The sequence below is a fragment of the Pogona vitticeps genome, chromosome 8 (assembly GCF_051106095.1).
Source record: "Pogona vitticeps strain Pit_001003342236 chromosome 8, PviZW2.1, whole genome shotgun sequence".
NCBI lineage: Eukaryota > Metazoa > Chordata > Lepidosauria > Squamata > Agamidae > Pogona > Pogona vitticeps.
In genome coordinates this window covers 3,254,128-3,280,281 of record NC_135790.1, presented here as the reverse complement: position 1 = coordinate 3,280,281, position 26,154 = coordinate 3,254,128, and the positions used below count along the sequence as shown (strand labels likewise).

Sequence of the window (26,154 nt, the reverse complement as noted above, 5' to 3'; positions counted from 1 at the left end):
AAGAATCATGTCACAGGTAAAGCTGCCTTAAATACACCAAGAGGCCATCGTTCTATCTAGGCTGATAGTCCCAGCTCTGGCTGGCAGCAGTGGCTGTCCAGGCATTCAGACAGGAACCTTTCCCAGCCCCACCCGGAGATGTCAGGGCATGCAAAGTGGGTGCTCTGCCCTTTCCCTCAAGCACAAAGCAAGGTCCCAGTCTTCCTTGCACCCTGTCCTCCCCATCGCCTGAAGATGCGAGGAGATGAATCTGGAACCTGCTGCTTGCTGGCCAAGCAGCCCTTCCCGTGGCCACCTCCCGGGGCACAAACCTTCTTCGCAAGCGATGGCAGCTCACGGGAGAGTCTTCAGCTGGCGCCGAGCGGCCTGCCACAGCTGAACGACTGCGGTCCCCTCTGGGGACTCGCATCCCATCAGGGCAGCTTCTCTCTGCTAGAAGAAGCCACCCCAGGGAGCCTGTAATGGAAGCACTTTAGCATTTTAATGTCTTGGATAACACTGATGTTTTTAGTATGGAAATACCTCTGGGGCATTTCTCAGTTCCAGAAAATGCCATCCAGTGGGTGTCACCAGGAATAATTGTGCTGCGGTTTGTACAACCTCGCATACTGCCTTTAGTACGTTTTGCTGGGATGACTGTCAATCTATCCAGCAATAACCAACCGTTCCTTCCCAGCCTCTGATTTCAAAGAGAGCCCCGCCTCTCTGCTGTGAGCTTTTTCCCTCTCAAGAGTCTGCTGAAGTTTGTTGCTGAAAGAAATCATGTTTGTCAAGTTACTGTTGATTTGAAAGTAAAGAAACATTTTTTTTAAATTCTGTGAGGCGTTGTTGGGTATATACGCCATTTTCTTCCCCAAATTTAGAAAAGTTATTTTTTTCCCCATCAGTACGGCCCGGGTTCTCTGGGAGCTGTCATCCAGAAGAGGCCGCAGCTACCCAGGCTGCGGTCTGCAACAGAGAAGTAAGACCCAGCTGAATCCACAGAACTGAGCTAACTTAACATCCAGGCCTTTGATAGAAACCAATTTTAAAAAATGGAAACCCAAGACCACTCCAAGTATTGACCCTTGGATCCAGGGAGGTTTAGCACTGGCAGCCCACAAAAAGGTATTCTATATTAAACTACCAGAATTTGAGACAATTTGGCATAACTTCTGTGAACTTCTATGGAGTAAAAGGAATATCCCAACAACTAGAAAATGCCATGAGACGCAAGCTAAGGAGCTTCACCTCTCTGCTTCTCTTTTCTCCTCTTCTCTGGTCTACTCTTTCCCCTTCATTATCTCCTTCCATTTCTTTCTCTTTCCTTTTCCATAATAATCAAACTATGATGTGATTGTGCTAGGTGAAAACATGTAACACTGCAATGGTTGAAGTTGTATGGAGTGGGAATGTGGGTGGGTGGAGAAACTGGGAATCTCATAGTTACCTTTTTTGGGGAAAAAACAGAATTAAACTATTAATAACATTCACAACAGCAGCTAGACAGCCCTTCGTGTCTCTTCTAGATCTACAAGCAGATTGGTACTCGTAGGTTCCCTCCATCTTCCATCCTTCTCTCTCTCTCTGTGTGTGTGTGTGTGTGTGTGTGTGTGTGTGTGTGTGTGTGTGTGTGTGTGTGATCACTTCCTGTTTGTTCTTGCACCTCTGTTTTTGAGTGAGAGGCAGAAACTCAAGGGGCTTCTGTAACCATGTGAAAAAACCATTCCACTTCCACTCTCCGCAAATGTTTTTCTTTAAACAATAAATACAGTAGTATGCTTTCCTTTTTCATTGCGTGGGTGTGCGTGTGTAGGTGAGAGTGAGGGTGTTACTCAGTACTACAAGTTTAACCCTTCCAGCAAAATAGCAAATAATGCTAACACCAAATAACAGTGAGGGCAATCAAACAATGCAAGAATTCAAGAGGATTAAGAGCTACTAGAGAAGGCAAAAGACCCAGCCTTCAGTCTGCCCATGTAGTCAACCCAAGGCCTATGAGAAGCCCACAGCTTGGACGTGGGTACGAGAACACCCTGCCGTTTGCACCCCCTAGGAATTCTTACACGGCCAGACATCAGGCCCACGATCGACTTCCTATATTAATCCCCTGTTAAAATTAATCAAGTTGCCAGCCCATGCCATGTCCTGGAAGAGCAAATTCCTTTCGTTCTTCTTGAGTCTTTAGAACAAGGTGGCAAAACCTTGCAGCGAGGGAAGGTTTATCAGAACTTGTCCACTCCACAGAGGCAAAGAACGTCAAACATGCTCCTTTCCTTTGGCAGGATCAACGCTAACTCCTAGCGCCTCCGCCCAGTCTGGTGAGTTCTGCAGGAGGATGATAACGCCGCCGCCGCCGCCCCCCCCCCGAGGATCCCCGCCCTCCTTCACGAGGCAGACAAATTTGTCAGCTACGAGATGCTCTCGGTGCTGCACTCTGCATGCAGGTCACCTCCGTGGTTTGGAAATGCAGCCGACACCCCGACACTTGCACAGACGCATCTTCTAAATCCCTAAATCTTGGCCAGCAATGGCCGGAGGCAGTTTAGTGCCTGAGGCAAAGCAATTTTAAAAAATCCCCTAAATTGAAGCACCGAAGAAAAATCCTATGGATACCAGTTTTAAGATGTACTTTGCTGCTTTTGGAGGAGAGTGAATACGGGAGGCAGCTGCTTCCCTCTACGTCATGGCAGGGCTGGCGCTGTGTCGTGAGCAGCCCGAGACCCTTCAGGGGTTGATGGACTGCAGGCCCTGCTGCTGCTGCTCCTCCTCCTCAGCTACCCTGACTAAGGCTGATGGGAGTTGTAGTCCAGGAACAGCTGGCCGAGTCAGAGGTTGTGCCTTCCTGCCTTAAGACGGAGGACAGCAAGCCTTTGGCAGCCTAGTGGCAGCCAGCGAAAGGTGGACTGTCTGACATTAGGCTTGAGCGCTGTTTCGGCCAGCATCCTGTTTATGCACCGGCCAATCAGATGCCCCCCCCCATGGGAAACCCAAAAGCAGAACGTGAGAGCACCAGCATCTACCCAGACAGGAGGCGGTGGGGGAAAGGCTGAACAGGATGGCATCAAAACATGAGTATACCCTAAGAGAGGCTAACAGGAAGGGACTAATAACAGGCACATCGTTAACAAGCCATAATGTGGTTTGTTGAAACCTGGCTTGTTGTTACCTGGATGTTGAGCCATGGCAACTGGACTTCTTTCTTATTAGGCTGAAACGTTTCCAGCGGCCGTAACTCCACTTCCAGATAACCTCACGTGGACGACTGAGAATCTTGACAGATATACTGGCTTGCTGTTATGTGTGACGCTCCCTTCTCCCTCAGGTCTGGGGGGGTGCCCTCATCCATAGCCAGGTGCAACATTTGGACACCCGAAGCAGAAAATCCCCCAGGCACCTCTTTCCCTTTCCAGCAGTAAAAAAAATTGCAGGAGTAAGAAACCTCATTATTTGCTCTTCTTTCTCATCACCCAAAATCTGGTGCCCGGTGCAGAGGTCATCACCTTGGCCAACAGTAAAGAGATCTCCACAGCAGAGGGCAGATGGAATCATCAACTCTGCTGGCACGCCTTTCTCTGATACAAGAATACTTGTGTGCCTTCAAATCAATTCTTAATTACGGTGACCCTTTCCTAGCTTTTCCAGGTAGAGAATCCACAGAAGTGGTTTCCCCTTCCCTTCTTCCAGGGGTACCCTGGGATTGTGCAGCTTGCCCAAGGCTACCCAGGCTGGCTCTATTTTGCAGGAGGCAGCGTGAGGGATTGAACTCCCACCTTCTGGCTCTGTAGCCAGAGAACTAAACCACAGAGCTATCCAGCCAATATCGGCCTAGCCCTAAATTGGAATGTCACATTCCACCACATTGTTGTCTTTTTATTTGTTCTTTTATATTTATTTATTTACTTTTTGTTTTTTTAAATCTATAATACAGTGGTCCCTCGCTTAATGAGTGTACCGTATAACGATGAAATCGCATAGCGATCCGTTTTTTTGGATCGCTAATGCGATCGCTCAACGAGCTTCAGATAGGGAGAATTTCGCTTTGGGAAGATCGGTAAGCGTTTCGCTTACCGATCTTCGCAAAACGAAGCTCCGACGATCAGCTGTTTGGCGGACAAAATGGCCACCAAAGCCTCAAAATGGCCGCGCGCAGCATTTTCGCACCCTCCCCTCGCTTAACGAGGGCGCGAAAATGGCTGCCGGCCATAGGAAACCTCGCTGAACGGTGAGTAGAGGAGCCTTTTGGAACACATTAAACGATGTTTAATGCGTTCCAATGGCTTTCCCTGCCCCGTTCAGTAATGTTTCGCTATAGCGAAGGTTAATCCGGAATGGATTAACCTCGCTATGCGAGGCACCACTGTACATGTTTAAGACGAACGTGCTGCCCTTGGCATTCTTCCCCGGGATCCGCGTTGCTCTCGTCGCTATCCCTGCTCTAGGTGCACCAGCTATTTGGGACGATCTTCGTCATGAACACCTTGCCTTGTGTTTAACAAACAGCTGGAAGAAATGCAGAGGAGCACTAGCCAAAGTAACTAGCTATAGGCAACTGTTGACCACAACTAATTGTCTTCAAATTTCAGGGTTGGCACACCTGTTATTGTCCTAATAATGTGCTCTCTTGATAGACAATGGACCTATCATAGGGAAAGTGGCTCCTTGATCCACTAACTGAAAGAGTTATTTCAGTGGACCCTAGATCTCAGAAATCCTCCCTCCTGAGATTTGGAATCCGCCCCCCCCCCAAAAAAGGGGGGGAACTATTCCATTCTCTGCTTTAATCTGGAATCAATTGGCTCCAGCATGCGGCTTTCTAGCTCTGTGCAATTTTCCTGAGACCCGGCTATTCCAACACTCCCCTCTAATGGCAAAATAACATCTCTGCATCAGCAGGCACCATCTATGGCTCTGTGACTCTGCTTTATCCCCCGCACCCTGTAAAGTGCCATTGCGTCTCTGGCCAAGATTTTACGGCTTCCTCTTCTGCAGGCTGTTTCCTGGAGGTAAATCGTGTGCTTTCCTTTCCCTCCCTCTCCCTTGCTTAAAAACTCAAATCCCCTTGCAGATCTCGGTCAGTTGCTGCAACGCACTTGTCACGTTGGCGCAAATGAAGAAAACTGATTCTGAGGTTAGACAGGAGGCAAAGAATGCTTAGCTTGCTTCTTATAACATTCAAATGCTTAGTGGTTTACAGAACAACAGAAGAAAAACAGGCAGGCAGGTATGGATAGATGCACAGGCAGGCAGACAGACAAAATACACACCCAATTTCAATGCTGTATATTTCTTCCGTAGTCATGATTTTTGTCTTCTTAATGTTCAACTGCAATCCTGCTTTGACACCTTCATCTTTCACCTTCATCAGGAATTGTTTCAAGCAAGAATGCAACAATGAAGAAATCCAAGCAAATACATTTACAGATGGTTCCCCAGGGTCTTTTTTTTTAACATGTTGTCAAATTGATTCTGAGTTTACAGTGATCCTTTATCAAGGTTTTCTAGGTACACAGTACTCAGAAGCGGTTTGCTATTGGCTTCTTTTGGGGTGCTCAGGAAGCATCATGTGGCTTGCCCAAGGCTACACAGGCTGGCTCTTCTCCTGGGAAGGACCGTGAGGATTCAAACTCCCAGCCTCTGGATCCCCAGCCAGATATTTAACACACCGAGCTATCCAGCCAGCCTATAAATGCTTGATTGTTAAAAAATACACAACACCACCAGTGATTGCTGCATTGGCTATAAACCAGGTTCCAAAATCCATATTGGGAAGATGCCTTTATTCAGCTAACCAAAAAAGGCCAAAAGAGTGCCTTTTTTCAGCTAGCCTAATAAAAGTATCAGATATGCAGATGTGTCGGTATTAAGATATGCAGACACCACCATCTTACTGGCAGAAAGCAGCAATGGCTTAAAATAGTTCCTGATGAAGGTAAAAGAAGAAGGTGAAAAAGCAGGATTGCAGTTGAATATTAAGAACACAAAAAAATCATAACTATGGAAGAAATGTATAGCATTAACGTTGGCAGTGAATTATACCTTAGTTCAATCATCAATCCAAAAAGAGACTTCAGCCAAGAAATCAAAAGGCTTAAGACTCAGAAGGGCAGCTATGAAAGAGATAGGAAAGATCGACAAGGGTAAAGATAGGTCAACGGGGACAAAAGGGATGATCTTGTATACCAGTGGTCCCCAACATTGGTTGCCCAGATGTTCTTGGACTAAAATTCCCAGAAGCCTTCACCACTAGCTGTCCTGGGCAGGATTTCTGGGAGATGCAGCCCAAGAACATCTGGGGAACCAGGGTTGGGAACCGCTGATCAATATACCATGGTATTCCCAATTACTATGCATGGATGTGAAAATGAAATGTGAAGAACGACGACAAGGAGAAGGAACATTCCTTTAAAATGTGGAGTTGGTGGGGATACATATTTGCAGATGTTCTGGATCGCCAAGGAGACAAACCACTGGATTCCATGTCAAATCAAGCCTGAACTATCTGAAAAAGCACAAATTACTAGATTGAGGCAGTCACACCTTGGGCCCATCATAAACACAAGTCACTGGAAAAGACAATAATACTGGGGAAAGTTAAATGCAACAAGGAAAGAGGAAGATAACACATGAGATGGATTCACCCAAAAAGGAAACCACAACCTTGGGGTTGCATTAGACGAGCAACGTTGTTGAGGGCAGGAAATTTTGGAGGTCACTCATTTGTAGGGTCACCGTATGTCACAGACAACTTCACGGCACATAACAATCTTACACAATTCCACAACCCCTACACAATTGCTCTTCTGTGCAGGTCTTTCCCCCCCCTCCTCCCCCATGGGATTTTGGCCTTAGAACGTGTGCATCTGTAAAACCACAAGAGCAGTGGATACGATCAGGGCTGCAAATTTGTGAATACATAACACTGACTCATGGTCGGCCTGAGAGCCTGGAGGGGGGATCCTTTAAGCCAGTGGTCCTCAACCTTGGGCTTCCAGATGTTCATGGACTACAACTCCCAGAAGCCTTCACCACCATCTCTGCTGGCCAGGATTTCTGGGAGTTGAAGTCCAAGAACATCTGGAAGCCCAAGGTTGAGGACCACGGCTTTAAGCCTTGGAAGAGGGAGCAAAATGGTGCCTTTAGCAGGGCAACACCAACAGAGGGGAGCTGGCCGAGGTGCTGAACCCATTTGGGGGACTGGCTTCAACCCGCCGGAGGCTTCCTACAAAGTACAGACTAAAACCCCGAGCAGATTCACCCTCCCAAGGACATCAGAACCAGCAGATTCTGCTGGCAGACTAGGACTCCTGGGAGCGGCAATCCCACATCATCTGGAAGGCCTTCTTTTCGTCCTTCCTTGTCCGTTGCCCGCTCTGCGCCATGCGGAGCTCGCCTGCTATTTGCCGTGAAGAGGAGCCTTCCTGGCTGGCGGTGCAATCTGGGAGCAGTTTGTGTCCAAAAGATACGGAAGCACAGCCGCCAACCCGGCGGGGTTTCCTCCCCAACGCCTGGCGTCCTTTCCAGGCCTCTAATGTAGCTCGATCTGGCTGCTTCGTCTCCAACCCAAGCTACTGCTTCTAACAACGGTCATTTTGGGGGGAAGGAAACAACATATTTTTGAACCAAGCCAGCCAGCAGTACTCAGCTGGGAGGCCTGATGGCGAGGAAGAGCTGTTTCCAGTCACAAACTCCCTTGCTGCCGTTTGACACAAATACTAAAGCGGTTCAGGGAGCAAAAGGGGGAAACATTGCTTTAAAAATAGCTAGCCTTTTGGAGGAGACTGTTCTGTGCACACAGCAGCAGCCGGGGTCGCGGTACAAGGATGACGTATCTGTCACCCAAGCCAGGATGTGTCCCCACACCCCACCTGCCACCTTTGCCTGTTGACTCCCACATAGAGGGCATGGCCATGCGTCGTGTTGAGGTCCTTCTGGTGTCCTGGCCAGGCGAGGATGGCCCGCTGAGCACAGGACTGAACCGTTTGCAGTCCAATGTTCATGCGGGGAGCAGACCCGTTTGGTTGGGATATAAACCTCCGTCAGTGGCAAAGTGAGGGGTCTGGGGAAAGACCCCAGAACATAAAGGCAATAATGTGCAAGAGTCAATGAAAGGGGGAAAGAAGGGCTTCCGAACAGGACAGAGGCAACAAAGGGAAGGAGAAAAGAAAAATAGTTTGGGTCAGGAGATTTGAACAAGTGCAAAAATGCTGATAAGCCTTCTCAGCTTTTAAGATCTTGTGGGGAGGCCCTCCTCTCGGTTCCTTCACCTTGCCAAGCGGGCTTGGTGAGGACACGAGACGGGGCCTTCTCGGTGGTGGCTCCCAGGCTGTGCAATGCACTGACCCGAGAAGCCATGTGTCCTTCCTTGGTCAGCCAAAGACCTTCCTCTTCAAGCAGGCTTTTAAGCAGTAAGTTAGTGTGTGCTGTTCCCATTTTATTTATTTACTGTTCAATAATGTATTAGATTTATATCCCTCCTTCCCCAGGATGGCTCTCCTGGACCCCCACATTATTCTCACAGCAACCCCATGGGGGTCGGAAACGCTGCTTGGTCAAATAACCAGGAAGATTTCAGATTTCAAAAGTTTTCCTCCCGCTGAGTGATGTTAAGAGAAGCTTTCTGCAATTTTTTTTTGTTTGATATTTTGGCCTTTTCTTTTCCTTTTCTTCCCCCTCAAATATTTTTATTATTATTTTTTCACAGCATGTATTTTCTGCCAAAAAAAGCTTGCATTTTGTGCAAAATGCAGTTTTTTTCAAAATGTGGAAGCAACATTTTTGTGCAAAGACGCTGGCCCCAACTGCAAAAAAAGGGGGGGTTGTTATTTTTACTCCCCTGCAAGAGTGAGATATCTCAGTCCTTCCCCCCCCCCATGGTGTGTCCTGATATGAGGCAGGGAAGAATTGCAAGGGTTTGTTCCATCCTTTTCAGTGATATCCACTGATTGTCATCATTCAGGAGGACAAGGATTTTAAAGCTCCCTGTCCAGGACCGTGACCCCCTACAGCACATTACAACGTGCAGGATCGCCATTTGGCCGCATCCACGCAGAAGGCACAAGACTCCTGACGCTCAGCAAGGATCTAATCTGTCCTAAACACAAGCTGAAGCCTCTGCAGGAGGGCAGTCAGGGGCTCCCAAGTTTTTGGATAAGGCAGGTTTGCTGATTAATCTCAGGGCACCAGCCCGCTCGCCGGCTCTGACATCTGCCACATTTTTTAAAAGCAGAAAACGTATGCTGCCATATAAGGCAGGCTTCACCCAAACCAACACCCTCCAGAATTTCCAGGCTACAGCTCCTACCACTTATATCCTGCAGCCCCCCACACACCGAGTCTGTGGATAATGGGTATTGTAATGCAAGAACAGCTGAAGAGCATCCGGCTGAGGAAGGCTGGGCTAGTGGTAAATATTGGTGTTTGTGGTAGCGTTCCTAGACATGTCCCTGCCCAGAGTGACTCCCTTCCCACCCTGTTGCTGTTTTTATGTGCCATCAAGTGGCCTCTGATTTATGGTGATCCTAGGAACGGGTGACCTCCAAAATCCCCTGTCCTCCACTGTCCTGCTCAGCTCTCGTAAACTCAACCCTGTGGCTTCCTTGAGGGAGTCAGTCCATCTTGTGTTGGGTCTCCCTCTTCTCCTGCTGCCTTTCCCCTTTTCCTAGCATGATGGTCTTTTCCAGAGAATCCTGCCTTCTCATAACGTAGGACAGCTTCAGTTTCAGCAATTCCTCCCATAAAGATAGTTCAGGCTTGGCTTGACCTAGAACCCCCTTCTTTGTCTTCCTGGCAGTCCACCGCATCCACAAAGCTCTCCTCCAGCACCACGTTTCAAATGAATCAATTTTTTTTTCCTGGCAGCTTTCTTAACTGTCCAACTTCTCTCTCTCTAGAGCCAATTTTAAAATCCCAAACTTTGGGGCTCAAACCACATAGGTAACAACGTGGTAAGCCACTCACTGACTATGTCACGTCCCTTGAAAACTCTTTTGGGAAGTCTTCCTTCAGTTGACTTGATTGCACCTCACAGCAACATTTTGCCAGTTGCCCATCCACAAGGCATGTAACACCCACAAATGTCTGCACACCTAAATTAATTTTTGCCTAACTCAGCATCTCCCTGAAGCGCCTCTCCCTGGAAACTGCAGAGGGCTTTGAAAACTTACAGCCTGACTGTGCCGGCTGGAGCAGCAACTTTTCCAAGCTCCAGAACTGAGTGCTGGAATGCATTTCTCTTCTGTGGGTGCTTTTACAGCCTGTCTTGGACAATTCAGCCCCCAGCCAGATTTCGCCATGGCGCTCCGAAGCCCTTTGGTGAGAGAAGGTCCCTACCTAACACGGGTCTCCCTCCTTTCACCCAAACAGGAAAGAAATAAGGACGCATCAGGCCTTGGCACCGGCAGGTGCCAGGGAACACACACATCCCAGCCATGAAACCAATCAGAAACAACACCTCAGAAGTAGAAAACACAACTCTGTCCCCAGGCCATCAAGTGAGAATCACTGCCTTAGGCCCAGGTGGGGGGAACAAGGCAGATCTGAATCTACCGGTGCAGCCTTGGTGCTATTTAACAGTAAAATGTCCAAGGTTGCTATTTAACGACAGAACAACAAATGACATTTTCCACCTCCATCAAGCTGCTACTTCAGGCACCGTGTTGGAGTTTTGGCAACCTCACACACAGCCTTTAGCAGGTCCGGCTGGTGGGGACCTTTCTGGCCTGGAGTGACTGTCCATCTATCCAGTGCTAACCAATGGTTAGTTCTAATGGGTCCAGCATACAAATAAATAAGAATTGCTGAGGTCTGAGCCATTGAGCACAGCTGTGACCAGAAGCCTTCTGCAAGTGCCCTCCTATTATTACAGGAGTTAACCTAGAGGCAAAATCCGGAGCTGGAGTCCCGAAGGCAGCATGTGTTGTTCTGCCAACTCCTGCGACGTTGCTGGAACCAGTTGTATTGGCTCTTGCCTTTCCATTGGACCATTTCAGCAATGTGGAGAGGGGGGATCTGCTGCTTGGGTAACAGCCTATCCTCCATATTACTTTACCCAGGCTTCATGCTCTGGAGAGGACACTCCTCGATTCAGAGCATGTTACCATAGTCTCTCGAGACTGAAGGATGCCTATGGTATTGATGCTATGCATTTTTCCCCAATGGCATTTCCCCCCTTTTTCCAGAATGCATGTTCAAACCTTTTTTTAATTCGGGAAAAGAAAAGCACCACCCTCATAACCGAAGACAGGGAAAAACTGGACTGCAATGGTCATTAGGCAGGAATGACCTGTTTTCCAACTTCTCTTTTAATATTAAGCAAACGTGCACGTGGTTATATCCCAGTCTCATTGAGCCCCTTCATCCTCTTTCTGCATTTCCTCTCCCCTTTGCTGTCCAGCTGGCCGGCTACTCCTATTGTAACATCAAATGTGCCATTGACTCCCTAGTCCAGCAGGCTTTAGTATTATGAAGGTCCGGCCCAGTTCTGGAAAAAGGCACCCTCAGAAGAATGCACAAACCTTTTTGCACAAAGGAAAAGAACATTTCCTCTGCCTTCCGTTTCCAAAAGGGAAGCTGTGTTCTTCTCTGGCAGGAAAACCACAGAGAATCTTCTGCAGCAAAAACGCTCCCCAGAAGAGTAGCTACTTGCATTTTAAAGGCTAGATGCAGTCACCAAATCTTTATGCCATAATAAATTTCGAAGCCTTTAAGGTGCTGGTTTTCTCGAAATGCCGTGGTCCGCCCTGGCTTGATAGTAAAAGCAACCCAAGCTGTTCTGAAGGCACCAGTGCCACGGCATATGGTGAGGATACAACCGGAGACTTTCTGAATTGGTCCCAAAGCCCTGCTAATTTTTTTTCTAGGCTTTAATGTATGCTGGAAAAAAGAGAGTCTTGCATGAAACCGAAGCATGCGGGAAGCTGATGAGGGCTTTCCAGAAATTTCAAAATGTGCTTGTGCGTTTGTGGGTCCATAGGGCCCTCCTAAGGCTTGTGAGCGCAACTGAGCCTTGCACCAGAAGCCATTGATCACCACATCAGGAGCCGCATGCACATGGCTCTCTTTCAGATTTTCTGCTGTGCTCTTATTTAATGCTTTTTGAATTTTACCTGGCTCGGCACAGAACTGGGGTAGAGCTAATCTGACTCCCAGAATACTTTGGTGGGCAATACACATCACCAAACAGCAGCATTCAAAAACCAACTACTTCTTCAGGTTGATGCTGGCCGGCATAGTCTGAGAGAGAGAGAGAGGGAGAGAAAGGAAGGAAGGAAGGAAGGAAGGAAGGAAGGAAGGAAGGAAGGAAGGAAGGAAAGCAACTCCAATCTCCAACTAGCACAGCCAGGGGTAAGGGACAGTTGCAGGTGTGATCTAGGACCACTAGGTTGCCAAATACTCCCCATCCTTGCAGAGATGATGTCTAGAGAGCTCTACTCTTTTTCTTCCATTAATAAATAATATTATGCCGTCAATCCAATTTTGACTCACAGCAACCCTTTCCAGGGTTTTCCAGGCAGAGAATACTTAGAAGTGCTTTAGCCTTCTCTTCCACTGGGGGCGCCCTTGGACTGTGCAGCTTGCCCAAGGCCACCCAGGCTGGCTCTTCTCCCAAGAGGCACAGTGGGGAATCGAACTCCCAGCCTCTGGCTCTGCAGCCAGAACCCTAAACCACTGAGCTATCCAGTCATTTCCTTTTTCTTCTAGCAGGATAAAATTTCTTTGCCTGGTCCTTCTAAACCCCAAAGCTGCCTTGGGTCCCTTTCCAGGAGAAAAGTGAGTAAAAAATAAAAGGCATAAGCACACCGGAATAAAGCAAGCAAAGCAGCCTTACTATATGTTAATTGCACCCAGCCCAATTTATGAAGCATCTTGTATTATGTAAATAAGATCACTTCATTGCACCACACCTGGGAATCTCTTGGCATTTTAGTGGAATGCCTGGCAGCAGGATTAGGTGCCTGCATTGGCTGTGGGTCCAAAGTTCCTTTCTGGGGCAAGGGGCTCCAGACTTCCCCTTCCTATCATGGCTTTTGCTCTTGTCCAGAAAAAGAACTTTTCCAGGGTCTGCTTCCAGGCAAATTCACAGCAGGAGTTACGGAAGCTATATATGGCCACCGAGGAATTGATGCTTTTGAATTGTGGTGCTGGAGGATGCTCATGAGAGTCCCCTGGACTGCAAGGAAAACAAACCTATCCATTCTAAAGGAAATCAACCCCGAGTGCTCACTGGAAGGACAGATCCTGAAGCTGAGGCTCCAGTACTTTGGCCATCTCATGAGAAGAGAAGACTCCCTGGAAAAGACGCTGATGTTGGGAAAGTGTGAGGGCAAGAGGAGAAGGGGATGACAGAGGATGAGATGGATGGACAGTGTCATCAAAGCAACCAACATGAATCTGACCCAACTCTGGGAGGCAGTGGAAGACAGGAGGGCCTGGCGTGCTCTGGTCCATGGGGTCACGAAGAGTCGGACACAACTTAACAACTAAACAACAAACAGGACTTCCAAGATAAGTGAGATATTTAAAGGGTGGCTATACCAGTTCCTTTCTCTAGTGAGTTTCCATAGCAGAGCCGAAAAATCAAACCCAGGTCTCCTGAGTCCTAGTCCATTCTTCTGTCCACCGCACCCCACTGGCTCCCCCTTTTGTGACTTAAGTCCAAGGTATTTGAAAGACTGCATTCTCCCAGTTGAGCCATCCCAGACTGTTTGGTTGGTTGGTTCATTCCAAAAATCCTTAAGTGCAACTTTACTTTCTCTTCCCACAGCCTGCTTTGTCATGGCACCCAGGCGTTGCAACTTCCTTGGAAAGAAAACTAAGCTCGTCCCACCTCTTCTCTACCTCCACTGGCAAGCAAGGACCTTCCGATTCAGGCAGACTGTTAATGTTTAATTTGACTCGCTGTTGAAGCGGATTATACGCTGATGGGGGCTGCTACCTCTCTCATTCAAGTAGTTTTTTTCCCCTCATAGTTGTTGCTGGAGTGTATGTGTGGTTTTTCCTTCAGTTTTAATGTACGTATAAAATAAACTCTAACAGCACTAGCTGTCTTCCCCCTGCTCCCCTTAGTAGCCACAAAATTCAAAACATCAAACCAAAATCCTTATCTGGGCCTCACCCTTTTCATGGCAAAGTTCTCAGCTGGTAGGCGCCGATAAAGAGATTTTCAGCTAGCCGGAGGGAGGGGGTGTGGGGGGGGTGTCTTCTACACCGAGGACATTTTCAGAGCCCTCACAGAACAACAGAGAGGAATTAACCTTGGCCATCCTCGGAATCAACCTTTCCTAACCTTGGTGACCTCCGGCTGTGTTGGATTACAACACCCATCATCCTTACTGGCTGAGCTGATGGGAATTGGAGTCTAATAATCTAAAGGAGGGGACCAGGTTGAGGAAGGCTGCAGGTCGGAACATATCTAGAGAGCTACAGTGCCCGAAACCCACCAAGGAATCTTAGAGGTCATCTATACCAATCACTGATTCAGTGAAGGACTCTCACCAGTCCGGCGTCCCTGTCCATTGGCCAAGCAGCCTCTGGCACTTGCCCAACAGCAGAGCCGGCCCTGACAAGCAGCAGCCGGGGACCCGGGAGAGGAAGCAGTCACAAGCTGGAAGGACAGAAGGATCCACACACACACACACACGCACACACACTTTGGTATCAGAAGGCTGGTTCCCTTGAGCAGCCCGGGGAAAGTCGGCTAACACAGCATTAATTCTCAGCATCTGTTCCCGCTCACCTAACGGAAGCCCATCCCGTTCACACCTGCATGGCCTAGACGTTCTGGAAAAAGAAGGCTCAGGGCGGCGAACTGTCGGCTGAAATCGATCAAAGTCCAAGAGAGAATTCTGGGGAGGCAGCAAAGCATCCTTGAGTACTTAGCAGCCACAGCAGCACTGCCTAGCTATTTGGCAACGCTGGTGGCCACCTGGGACCTTCTCAAAAACAAAACAAAACACCAGTTACAGTATTTGGGATTTGCTGGCAAGAAACCACACTGCTGACCGTCCACACTGGGGGAGGCTGCCCGCTAAAGGTGTGTGAGTGTTTGTGTTTGTGGGACGACAACGCCCAGAATTCTCCAGGAGTTGAAGTCCAAAATCGCAAATCTGGACGCCTCTCCTTAACCCTCTCACCTGTTCTCGCTGTCTCTCCTTACTCCCAATCATCCTCTGCCTGGCTTATTTCCTTCCCCCCCCCCTCCAGATCTAGCTTCACATCTGGTGTGCTATGAAAGGCCGCCGCTTCCCCGCCACCAGAAAGAAAGAGGCCATGCCACAAAAGAGAACGCAGCCTTGTATAAGACTGCACAAGCTAATTTCTTTGAATAGCTGGGAAATTAGCATTTTTAAAAAATAATTTCAGCACAACAGTGCACCTCAGCCAAGTGGGAAAGGTTGCAATGAGAAGCCTCGGGAGCCTGATAAGTCCCCTGTCCAGGAGGGGGAGGTTCATTGAGGGTTCCTCGGTTCCCTTCTTAGGGGACTTCATCTTAAAATCAGACTTGGGGGGGGAAAGCCCTTTGAATGGGAAACACTTTCAAAGGGGTGAACGCCGTCTATCCTCCCGAAAAGCCCAAGCCGTAAAATAAGGACCAAAGAAAATTAGACAGCCGACTCTGGCGCTGAAAGAATCAAGGTGAGGACAAAACGGATGATTAAAAGCAATTAAAATGAATAGATCTAACGCCTACTGGAAGACAAATATATTAGCCTGGGTTCAAGATGGACGTAATGAGGATGCCAGGAGGCAATACACAGGAAAAGCATCCCAAAGACACATGGGTGTTTGCAAAGAACCCTAGGGAGTTGGAAGGTGACCATAAAGCCATTGAGTATTATCTCCTGCTTAAGGGAAGAATGCAAATCAAGGCAGTTCTGACAGACGGGGGTCCAATTTTCTCGCAAATGCCTCCAGCGTTGGAGCGCTCACCACCTCCCGAGGTCATGAGTTCCATTATCGTACAGCTCTAACAGTTAAGAAGTTTTTCCTGATATTCATCCCAAAGCTGGCTTCCTGTAGCTGCACTTTGGGATGATTGGGAACAGATCCTGCCCCTCCTCTGTATGACCATCTTTCAGTTATTTGCAAAGGGCTCTCCTATATCCCCACAGTCTTGCTTTTCTCAAGGCTAGACATGCCCAGATGTGCGCATCTTGCCATTGCCAGGAGAGGACAACAAGCCTACAAAGAAAATCTACCCAAACTGGCAGGAACACAGTACACAGTGGTGCCTCGCTAGACAGTTACCCCGCATTACCATTTTTCGCTAGACATTAGCTTTTTGCGCTTGCTACAGCATTCGCAAAACAGTGGTTCCTATGGGGGAATTTCACTGGACAATGTTTAGTCCCTGCTTCGCAAACCGATTTTTGCTAGACGATGATTTTGACAGCTCCCTCCATGTTTGCAAAATGGGTGTTTTCAGGACCTAAGCTTCGCAAGACAGCTATTTAAACAGTTGATCGGCGGTTCGCAAAGCGGCTTTCCTATGGCCGATCTTCGCTAGACAAGGACGATTCTTCCCCATTGGAATGCATTAAACAGGTTTCAATGCATTCCAATGGAGAAACGCTTTTCGCTAGACGATGATTTCGCTAAACAGTGATTTCAGTGGAATGGATTATCATTGTCTAGCGAGGCACCAATGTAATAGCCTGCAGAAGCATCACCGTAAGAATTGCATCTGGCTGACCCATCCTTGTCTATTTCCCTCCATCAAGCAGCAGCATCTCTTAGTAATCGATGCCCATGTGTTAGGGAGTAACACGCCCAAATAGATGCAAAGGAGGAACCTTCAAATTACATTATGGCTGAGGTCACGCAAAAGAAGCTGAGCGGTTTCTGTTCTTATGCAAACAATTGTGAAAACATCCGTGCCCAGATCATGGCCTAATCAGAACCAGGAGGAAAATCATTAGCAGAACCCCTCCTCTTTGTCATAAGTAGAAAAAAAAAGGCTGAAAAGGGAATGCCCGACATGGTTTGTGAGCTTTACATCCCCTGGTGTGCAGTACAGACACTTGTTCTTCCTCATCATCACCTCTGCTTAAAGAGGCTTTGCAGGTTTTGAAGCTCTCCAAAACCCTGCAACACCTGTTTCACCAGAGTTCCTGCTTCAAATCCCCTAGGACGACACATCACAAGGAGGAGATGCAAAGAAGGATCTCATTGTGGGGTGATCGAGTTCAGCATTCCAGACCGCTGTGTTTTCTTTCAGAATACTGCTTTCTAGGCCGTCTTCCACCTAGTTTTCCATCCATCCACCCAATCTTTCTGCTATTTTTTTTTAGGGACCATTTCTTCCCCTGGGGCTTCCCCCAAACAAAACAGGCTTCTTCCTCCTTCAGGGCTCCCCGAAGTCTCTGAATAAGTCCCCTTTTTCAGAAGCACAGCCACCCACAATAATACAGAAGGATGCATGAGCTTGCTCGTAGAAAGTGTCATGGTTTTCCTATAGCCTAGAACCTTGCAAAAGCCAGTTGGATGGATTATCACACCGGGAATCCCTTAGCCAGCTCAGCCGGGGGTCATGGTGGCCTAGATCTTGAAGCTGTCAATCAAACAGATAACTTTTCTAGGCAACCCCCACGTTGCTGTCGCCCTACTTCTCTGAATGGAAAGAACAGCAGGCCCTCCAAACACAAGAACTCAGATACTCACGCGCCAGGGCCACGTGAAACTGGACATGGTGGTCGCTCCTTCCAGAACCACCAAATGTGTTTCCTCTGCCCCGGAGGGCACCGGAGAGATGGAGGTTCTTTCTGTAGAGCGTTTTCTGCAGCCAAAGTTTCCCTGCGCTCTTATCATGCCCACGAGACGCACCTTTATCCGATCACCAGGATGGGAGGGGCCAGGCCCCCCTGGCAAAGTAAGATACTGACAGCAAGTACGCAGCAGGACTTATAGCCTTCCTCAGAAGAAGACGAAGGACATGTGGTCTTATCAGTCTGCGGCTGTGCAAATGTTCTTTGCAAGCCGCTTGGCTTGCATCTGGAGGGACGTCTTTCCTGATTCATATCAGAGTGTTGTGCAATTTAAAATGATGGACATATTTGAGAAAGAGGTAAAATTAAACACAAATTTAAATGTTAAGAGAATCAAATTGTTTTTGACCAGAAGCAGGCTACTTCAATAGCATGATCTCAGCCATTTGCAAGATCTTCTTTTGTACATGCGGTGGCGCATAAATTTCATGCATGTTAAGTGCTGCATGGATTGAATTTTTCCACAGTCACAGAAAACTTGTCCTATATCCAGGTAACTCCACATTACTTGTTTATTCTTTGATCTTTTATTTCACTTTGAAGTCTATAAAGGGACTTCAAGATGGTCCAGCTACAGTTTGGTCCTGATGGGAGACACTCTTTGGCATTCATCCATTCAGCAAAGTGTGTTGTTTTAGCTTTCTGTAAGTTTAGCCTAGCTTCTTCCAGTTTAATATTTACAGCTTGAGAGATGCGTAGAAAACTTTTCCATGATTTCAGCCATTGTCTATGGGATTGTTGTTCATGAAGTGGATGGGTTGGGTGGGGTGAATAACTGCCATTGATTTGTATGGCGATTCCACATTCCACAATGAAAGAAAAGCAGGATATAAATGCACTGGAAACTCAAAGTTTCCACAAGCGCTAGAACTTCTCAGCTATTCATGCCAGTTAACATAAATATTCCAGAAACACACGCCATATACGAAGCATTTTAGAATCTTAGAATGGTAGAGCTGGAAGGGACCCTATGGGTCATCTAGTCCAGCCCGGTGAAGCCCAGTGAGGAATTAAACTACTAACTTCTGGCTCGGCAGGCAGCTATCCACCAGCCTTTTCCCAAACTCCCAGCTCCCTTCCTCAGATACTAAGCTTTGTAGAGGAACATTTTGTGTATTTTTCCATGAGGACTAGAAGCTTCGTGAAAAGGAACCTTCTCAGAAACCTGGGGACCACCCGAGATTCTGAAATCAGAAAAGTGGATTCTAGGGGAGCGACAGAAGCATCTCTGCATCTCCATCCTCATCTTGTCTTAGTGTCTGAGGTGCACATGAATTAATAGCAGCACAATTTAATTCAGCAGAGTTTTATCTCTTTTGTGGCTTTTTCTCAGCTCTAAACAGAGTGGAATGTGGGAAAAGTGGGGGGGGGAGATAACGCTGCAGGGTTTTAAAAAGCAGAATCACAAGAAGGCAGAAAGCAGAAGTGGTAAATTGAGGCTGAGCAAAAGGAGCTTAAATGGCGGGCTTATAAAACATAAAAATTTGCCCACAGATTAAAACTATTCTCTGCTTCCATAGACAATGAGACACAACTCATGAAAGGAAAGGGGATTTAGACCAGATGTTACTGGGAGTGAGGAGAAGGAAATGGCAGTCGGAGATTAAGATGCATCAACAGGGCGAAGCTGATTCTTTTCGGTATGTCGTTTCCTACTCCTTGAGACTTGCTGGCATCGGCTGCGCTCACAGGAGGGCCGGCCCCTGGCTTTGAAGGCTTCGCCAGCAACACCAGCAAAGGTTGGGGCAGTGGAAATAGATGGCTGCAGTATCATGGGACAGTGGCAATCGTAGCGAATCCTCTCTGGGTTTTAGTCCGAACTTTACAGGCACTCTAGAAGGTGCTGCTGACCCTTCTCCCCAAACAGGCTTGGCTCCTGATCCTTTAAGGCCTGGAGTAAAACCAGGAAGGGTTCATTGTCCCCACTAAATGGGAGGCTACCCGGGGTGAGGAGCAGGGGCTGCTTCGTGGTGGCACCCATTTTCTGGCTTTCAGGGGAAATCAGCCTGGGGTCCATCTCAGGATAGCTCCCATTAGCTGGCACACACAGTTCTGCCTGGTCAGAAAAATACTCTTCTCTCCAAGCCAAGCCAACCTTATAGGGAATTTGAGGAACAGTTTTCCTGGCCCTCTGGAAGGCAGGTGGATAGGGAAAACTGAAGTGAGTTTAGGGGATCTGCTTTGGGGCAGGTGGGCTGTTATCCAAACCTCTGGCCATCCTCATCTAACAATATCCATAATTTGGCAATGCTTAAATCCCCCATCATTTCAGCCTTGCTTCCTTCTCTTTCTGTCCTTTAAGTCCCTTCCAAAATTCCCTTTTTTCCTGCTTTTAAGAAGGAAAATATAGGACTCGCCGCCTGACCCTGAGAACCAACATGTGCCATGGATAGAATGTTGACCTCAAACGGCAGGAAATCTAGTTTCTGGTCACGGAGCCCGTTTGGGGGACCGCAGGCCAGTTATTCCCTTGCAGCCTGACCCACTTCCGACGGTCCTTGTGAAGAAGCTTTCCCCACAGGTAATACCCAGAAGGATTTCCACCTGCTATCAGCCAGCTATAGAATCATTTAAATTTTTTCAAAGAGGGGGAGGGAAAAAAACCTACAAATATTTGGAAATCATAAAATTTACAGTATCCAGAGGAAAGGGATGTAGTTATCTAGGGAAACTCGTGAGGTTGGACTGGGAGCTCAAGAGGGCCAGATTCTGCACCAGGGCTTTGATTCCCCATCCCTGGCTTTACAGGTAGGGATTCAGCAGGTAAGAAAACGGTCAGGGTAAGAGAAGAGGGAGGGTTTGTTTGTTGGTTTGTTTGTTGTTTGCAATGACTAGATGGATTGTCCTTCCTCTTCGAAGGCAGGCCAGAGACAGGGAGCATTTCATGCCGGGATCACTAACTGTTTTTTGTTTGCTGTGAGAGGCCTCCAACCTGGAGAGAATGATTCGCGTTGCTCCATCAATGCCACCCCTACTCCTTCCCCGTCTTCTTCTCGTCCATGGATTGACTTGTGTTGCATCTCACCTCCCACACCCCATCCTTCTTGCCTGTCAGGGCCAAGAAGAAGAGTAAATATCTCCCCCCCCTCCTCCTCCTCCTCCATCGCGCTCCGTTCAGTCAGCACATGCCAAGACTGAGAGATGGGTTAATATTCCGGCAAAAGTGTGACCTCGCCACAGCCCAGCCCTTGACCGAATCGCCCGAGGCAGCTGCAGGAGCAGTCGCTATCACAGGCAAAGAAAGGGTTTCAAATAAATAAATAAATAAATAAATAAATAAATAAATAAATAAATAAATAAATAAATAAATAAATAAATAAATAAATAAATAAATAAATAAATAAATGAATGAATGAATGAATGAATGAATGAATGAATGAATGAATGAATGAATGAATGAATGAATGAATAAATAAATAAATAAATAAATAAATAAATAAATAAATAAATAAATAAATATTCTGGCCTATTCCAAGTTAGCAAAAAGCACATGGCTCAGTCAACAACAACACGAAATGACACAATACATCTTCCCAAGGTATACGTGTGTGCGTGTGGAAGCCCTTTCAGACAGTGCCTCAAACCCAATAATGGTCAGAGACTCACAAACAAGGCTTTGGGGTGTTGCATGCCCACCGCCACCACTACCGGCCGTGCCCTTTGCTCGGCTTAAACTCCTCAGGAGTCTGGATGAGTGGGTTGTGTCTCCTCACATGTGAGGAAAGTCCCCGGGACAACCGGCCAGCCTCAGCGTCCAGAAAAGTCCCCACAAGCTGCCAGTTCTCCTCAGAGCGACATGGCAACCGCCCGAGAGAGCCGGCCAGGGCTTCCGTCCATGGCTGGCAACCAAAGACCCACTCCAAGGCCAGGCCCTGGCTCAGACGGGCCACGAGAGAGAGACAGAGATGAACCGAAGCCCTCAGAAGGATGAAAACGACCGCTGGGTCACCGTGGACAGAGCCAGCTATGGGATGCTGCTAGCAAGCAGAGCACGAACACATTCCTTTTGGGACTACGACACCCAGCATCCTCTGCTCAGCCTGGCCTGGAGCTCTTGCCCCATAAAGTAACTTTCCCACAGTCTGGTCATAAAGCTCTCCGAAGCCAAGATTTCGTTCTCCTCAAACAGGCTCCTAATTAGTAAGTCCAGCATCTCTGTATCCTTAAAGCCATGTTGTGCAGCGGTTACAGTGTTCCCCCCCAAAAAAACTTTAATGTACTTTAATTTTTTTCCCCCAGACTCCAACTTCCATCACTCCTGTCCGACATGATGCGGGCTGATAGGAACTGTAGTCCAAAACACCTGGAGGGTTAAGATTGGGCAAGGCTGGGTTAAAGTATAAGACCAGAGAGATTTGGGTTCCGATCTCTGAATCGGGAATTAATTCATGAGACGGCCACTATCTAACATACCTCACAGGAAATAAAAGGTTTAAAGGCCAAATACAGAAGTACCAAGCAGGGGGGTTGCAGCTCCCTTAAGCAAAGGTGCGGCATAAATTCCTCTGTTTTATTTCTAGGTTTGTTCCACTCGTGCCCTAATCTTCCTCCAGTATAACTGAAGGTGGCGTACGAGGCTTTCTCGATTTTTCTCCTTGCAAAAGCTCAGAGAAGTTGGGATTTGAACTCAGGTCGTCTGGGGCTCTAGTCTAAAATTCTATCTACTAGCCCAGTAGTTCTGCAGAGGTTCTTGGACTACAACTCCCAGAAATCCCGACCGGCACAGCTGGCGGTGAAGACTTCTGGGAGTTGCAGTCCAAGAACATCTGGGGACCCAAGGTTAGGAGCCCCTGCAGAAGGACCAACTCCAAATAAACCGTTCTAAATTAAAAGGAGAAGTCGTCCCCGTCGGTTTTTTTCACCCAGATCAGCAGAACCACCTCTAGCTTTCGGTGCCCCTAAATTGTGTTGCCCTGGGGCCACCACCACCCCAACTGCTGTTCTCCTGAGGAGGGGTCACATCTGAATCGCTCCAGCCCGTAAAACCGGCAGGCCCCCGGTTCTCTGCCCAGCGCCACGGCTCAAGGGCAAATGGTTTCTTAATTACTGCTTACGGTGCAGGTTTCTGCTTCAGCTTGGGCAGCTGCCAGTCCCGGGGACATGCCAAGGCCCTCGTCTCTGCCCACCGTTAATTGAACAACCAAACCCCCCCCCCCCGCTACTGATCCTGCTAGGATCCATTGATCGGTCTTGTAACCCGAGAGGCAGGGAGGCTGCCTTTCCTCCTGAGGCAGAAGGAGAGGCATCAACGGACTTTGCAGAAACTCACTCAGGGGAGCGGCATGAACTGGCCACGATTTGGGGAGAGGGGCTGGTCCCCATAACAACTGGCTCACCTGGGCAGCTTCGAAGCCTCCAGCATCTTTATTTATATTTATTTCTTTATCTGATTTATACCCCGCCTATCTGGTCATTGCAACCACTCTAGGTGGCGCCTGTTACTCCCTGTGCATTTTCCCACAATTCTCCTGGGGATCTGGTTCTGAGGCATTGTGGGAAAGCACACTTGAGACTGTTGGCTGGGGATGATGGTTGCTCCAGTCTGGAACAGCTGCAGAGAGCACTAGGGATAAGGGAAGCTGCCGTTCAGTGCCTTTCTGAACAGTTCCTGGCCCTCCGAAGGCTACTGGACCACAACGTCGATCAGTCCAAGGCAGCAGGAACGCTGGAAGTTGTAGTCCAGCAGGATCTGGACCATCACAAGTTAATACCCCACTTCCCTTTTAGGAGAAAGGAAGAGGTGGAGGAAAAATAGCTCAGGGATTTAGGTCTCTGGCTGCAGAGCTAGAGGTTGGGGGTTCGATTCCCCCAATGGGCCTCTCCTAGACAGGGGCTGGACTGGATGACCCACAGGGTCCCCTTCAGCCCTGCAGTTCCAAGATCATTAACACCAAGAACGAACAAAGGTGTCAACTGAAGAAAACAGAAAGGAAAAGGGCAGGCATGAGCTGGAAAAAAAAATTAAAAATGTCACTTCCTGACTCTGCTTCTTTCTTTAAGATGGGCAACGGTCCGGATTTTAAAGCGTGCGTGTTTAAAAAGTTGCCTCGCATTTCAAAAAAGGCTTGTACTTTTGAAAGGGTTAGGAGGACTATTCCCTATGTCTCAGCTTGCACCGAGCCTGCAAGCACGCCGAACTACAACTCCCATTGTCCCCAAAGCCAACGCTCGGGGTCACCTGTTCTTGTAATCCAGCAGCAACTCTTTACCAAAGGTTGGAAAGACCAGAAACGGGACTGTTTTGACCGCAGGATTCCACAGTCTACGTTAAAACAAATTTGACATCCTCCTTGATGTGATAATTTTTTACAAGTGGTGTTTTTTTTAAATTCTATTTGAAAATTTTTAGAAGAACAAATGTACCATGTCAATTCCTAGATGCAGGTGTATTGGTGCTGCGCAGTTATAGGCTGGCCACCTGGCTAAGCAAGACCTGTTAATTTAAAATGAGTAACTATTTGAGGACCTAGCCATCTGGATCTTGCAAGATTTTTTCCCCCTTTCACTGCTCTCAAATTACTGCCTTCAAATTACTGGATTCAAAAACATGTCGAGCATCGGCCGTGAAGAATCCCTGGATGCCAGCTTCCTTCATTCCAAGCCTGATGTTCTTGAACTGGCTTTAAAAATGCACATTTCACCATCTTGACCTTCTGAGTACACTCTAAAGCTATACAGACCGATGCCAAAGACATTTTGCCGCCTGAGGCACAGCGGCAAAGGTCACCTCCCCCCCTACCAACCGTGCAAAGCAAGGCCTGTCATAACCACCTCAAGTGAACCAACCTATTTCGGCACTGGCAGCAAAAAACACCCGTATACACTTCTCCCCCTCGCTGGCACTAAAAATACAATAACTAATTAAACCGCTAACGATCTGCTACCCTTTTGTGACTCCACAAATCTTGTACTGGAGGTGGTCGCCTCCTTGCGCCAAACAGCAGGGCCGGCCTTATATCTCTGAACAACCAGAAAAGAAATACTTGTCCATCCAGATGTGGCAAATGGTTGATGGGAAGGGCTCTCACTGAGGCAGGGCAACTGGGCTCCCTAAGGTGAATCATCTGCTAAGTGTTTGGGAAATAAAAACACCTTTTCTCTTGGTTTTGGGTGGGGGCAGCTGGGTTTCTGGGAGGGCCACTGGTTTCCTGGTGCATTAACTGAACTAGATTTTCATTTTTGAACTACAGCCCCGAGGCTGGGGGCGGGATTATGTGTGTTGAGGTGCAAAAAAAAGGTAATTTTGCTAGGTTCTGGATAGATGCCATTTGTTTTCACAGCAGTCTTGAGTTCCTCCTTGGTTCCTCCTAAGCCTCTTTAAAGTTGGGGAAGAGAATCTTCCTTACAGTATCAAGGCCTCAAAGGTCCAAAGCAGAAATCCAATTTTCCCCCCTGATTGGTTGCAATTTATTGAGCTTTCTACAGTACTTGCTCTCTAAAGAGATGGGAGAGGCTGATTGGAAACGCGCGTCTGCAGCAAAGATATGCAGAGTGAAGGGAAGAGTTACTCCGGACAAGCGGACAGCAGATGGAAGAAGGAATGGATGAGAGGCTTAAAACTTATCAGAAAAACCAACTTTCTTCTTCTCCTTTTTAAATTGCAGTCTTCTCATTTTTATGTTTCTATTTTAAACCATTTTTATTTCTTTTTCTAAATCATACAGTACAAAAGCAGCTATTATTTATTCTGTCCCCATACCCTGCAGCAGAAGATATATAATTACTATTTATTGTTGTTATTTACAATCGTAAAAAAAAAAAAACCCTTTCTCCTTAGAAAAGGCCCCGGGGCAGCTTACATCTTTAAATGACAGCATGTAAAGCTAACAACAAGGAATATACAAATATATTAAGGACCAAACAATGATCACACTTAAAGTGGTAAATGAAAGAAACACCCAAACATATTCAAACCAGTAAAGTAGAGCAATACGTTTAACAAACCCCACTCATACAGTGAATCACTAAGGAAAAACGTGAAGAGAAAGGTCTTTGCCTGCTTATGGAAGGATTACAAAGATGGGGCCAGGCTGGCCTCCAGTGGGAGGGAGTTCCAAAGTCTGGAAGCAGCCACAGAGAAGGCCCTCTCCAGTCTCCCCACCAAACACATCTGTGACAGTGGTGGGACTAAGAGAGCGGTCTCTCCTCATTGTCTTAACATCTGGACAAGTATTAGATCTCAATAATACGCATGTTAACATTTCAATGTGGCTCATGGCGCCCAGAATTTTTTTAAGTGTCCGGGACATCAATATTAGCTTTTCTCTTCACAAAATGTATGAAAGGTTGCCTCTTTTCAATGAGGACATTTGGAAGTTTTATTCCTTTGGCTGAAAAAGCCAAACCTTAAACCGGTAAGTCATGCACCTGCACAAACACACGGACCCAGCTATGCAAGGTTGCTTGGATC

General features: G+C 47.5%; 1 protein-coding gene across 6 annotated transcripts in view; it reads right to left on the bottom strand.

The window, feature by feature from the left end:
* Positions 1–26,154, bottom strand: part of ANK1 (ankyrin 1) — a 137,709-nt gene that overhangs the window by 76,723 nt on the left and 34,832 nt on the right. For 5 of the 6 annotated variants that reach the window (XM_020780244.3, XM_020780246.3, XM_072978996.2 and 2 more), the window contains exon 1: positions 17,641–20,990. The exons of the other annotated variant lie outside the window; for it this stretch is intronic. In XM_020780244.3, the coding sequence (XP_020635903.3) occupies positions 17,641–17,787 (147 nt within the window). In that variant the 5' untranslated portion in view covers positions 17,788–20,990. Of the gene's footprint in view, positions 1–17,640; positions 20,991–26,154 lie in introns of those variants that run through there. 6 annotated transcript variants of the gene reach the window in all.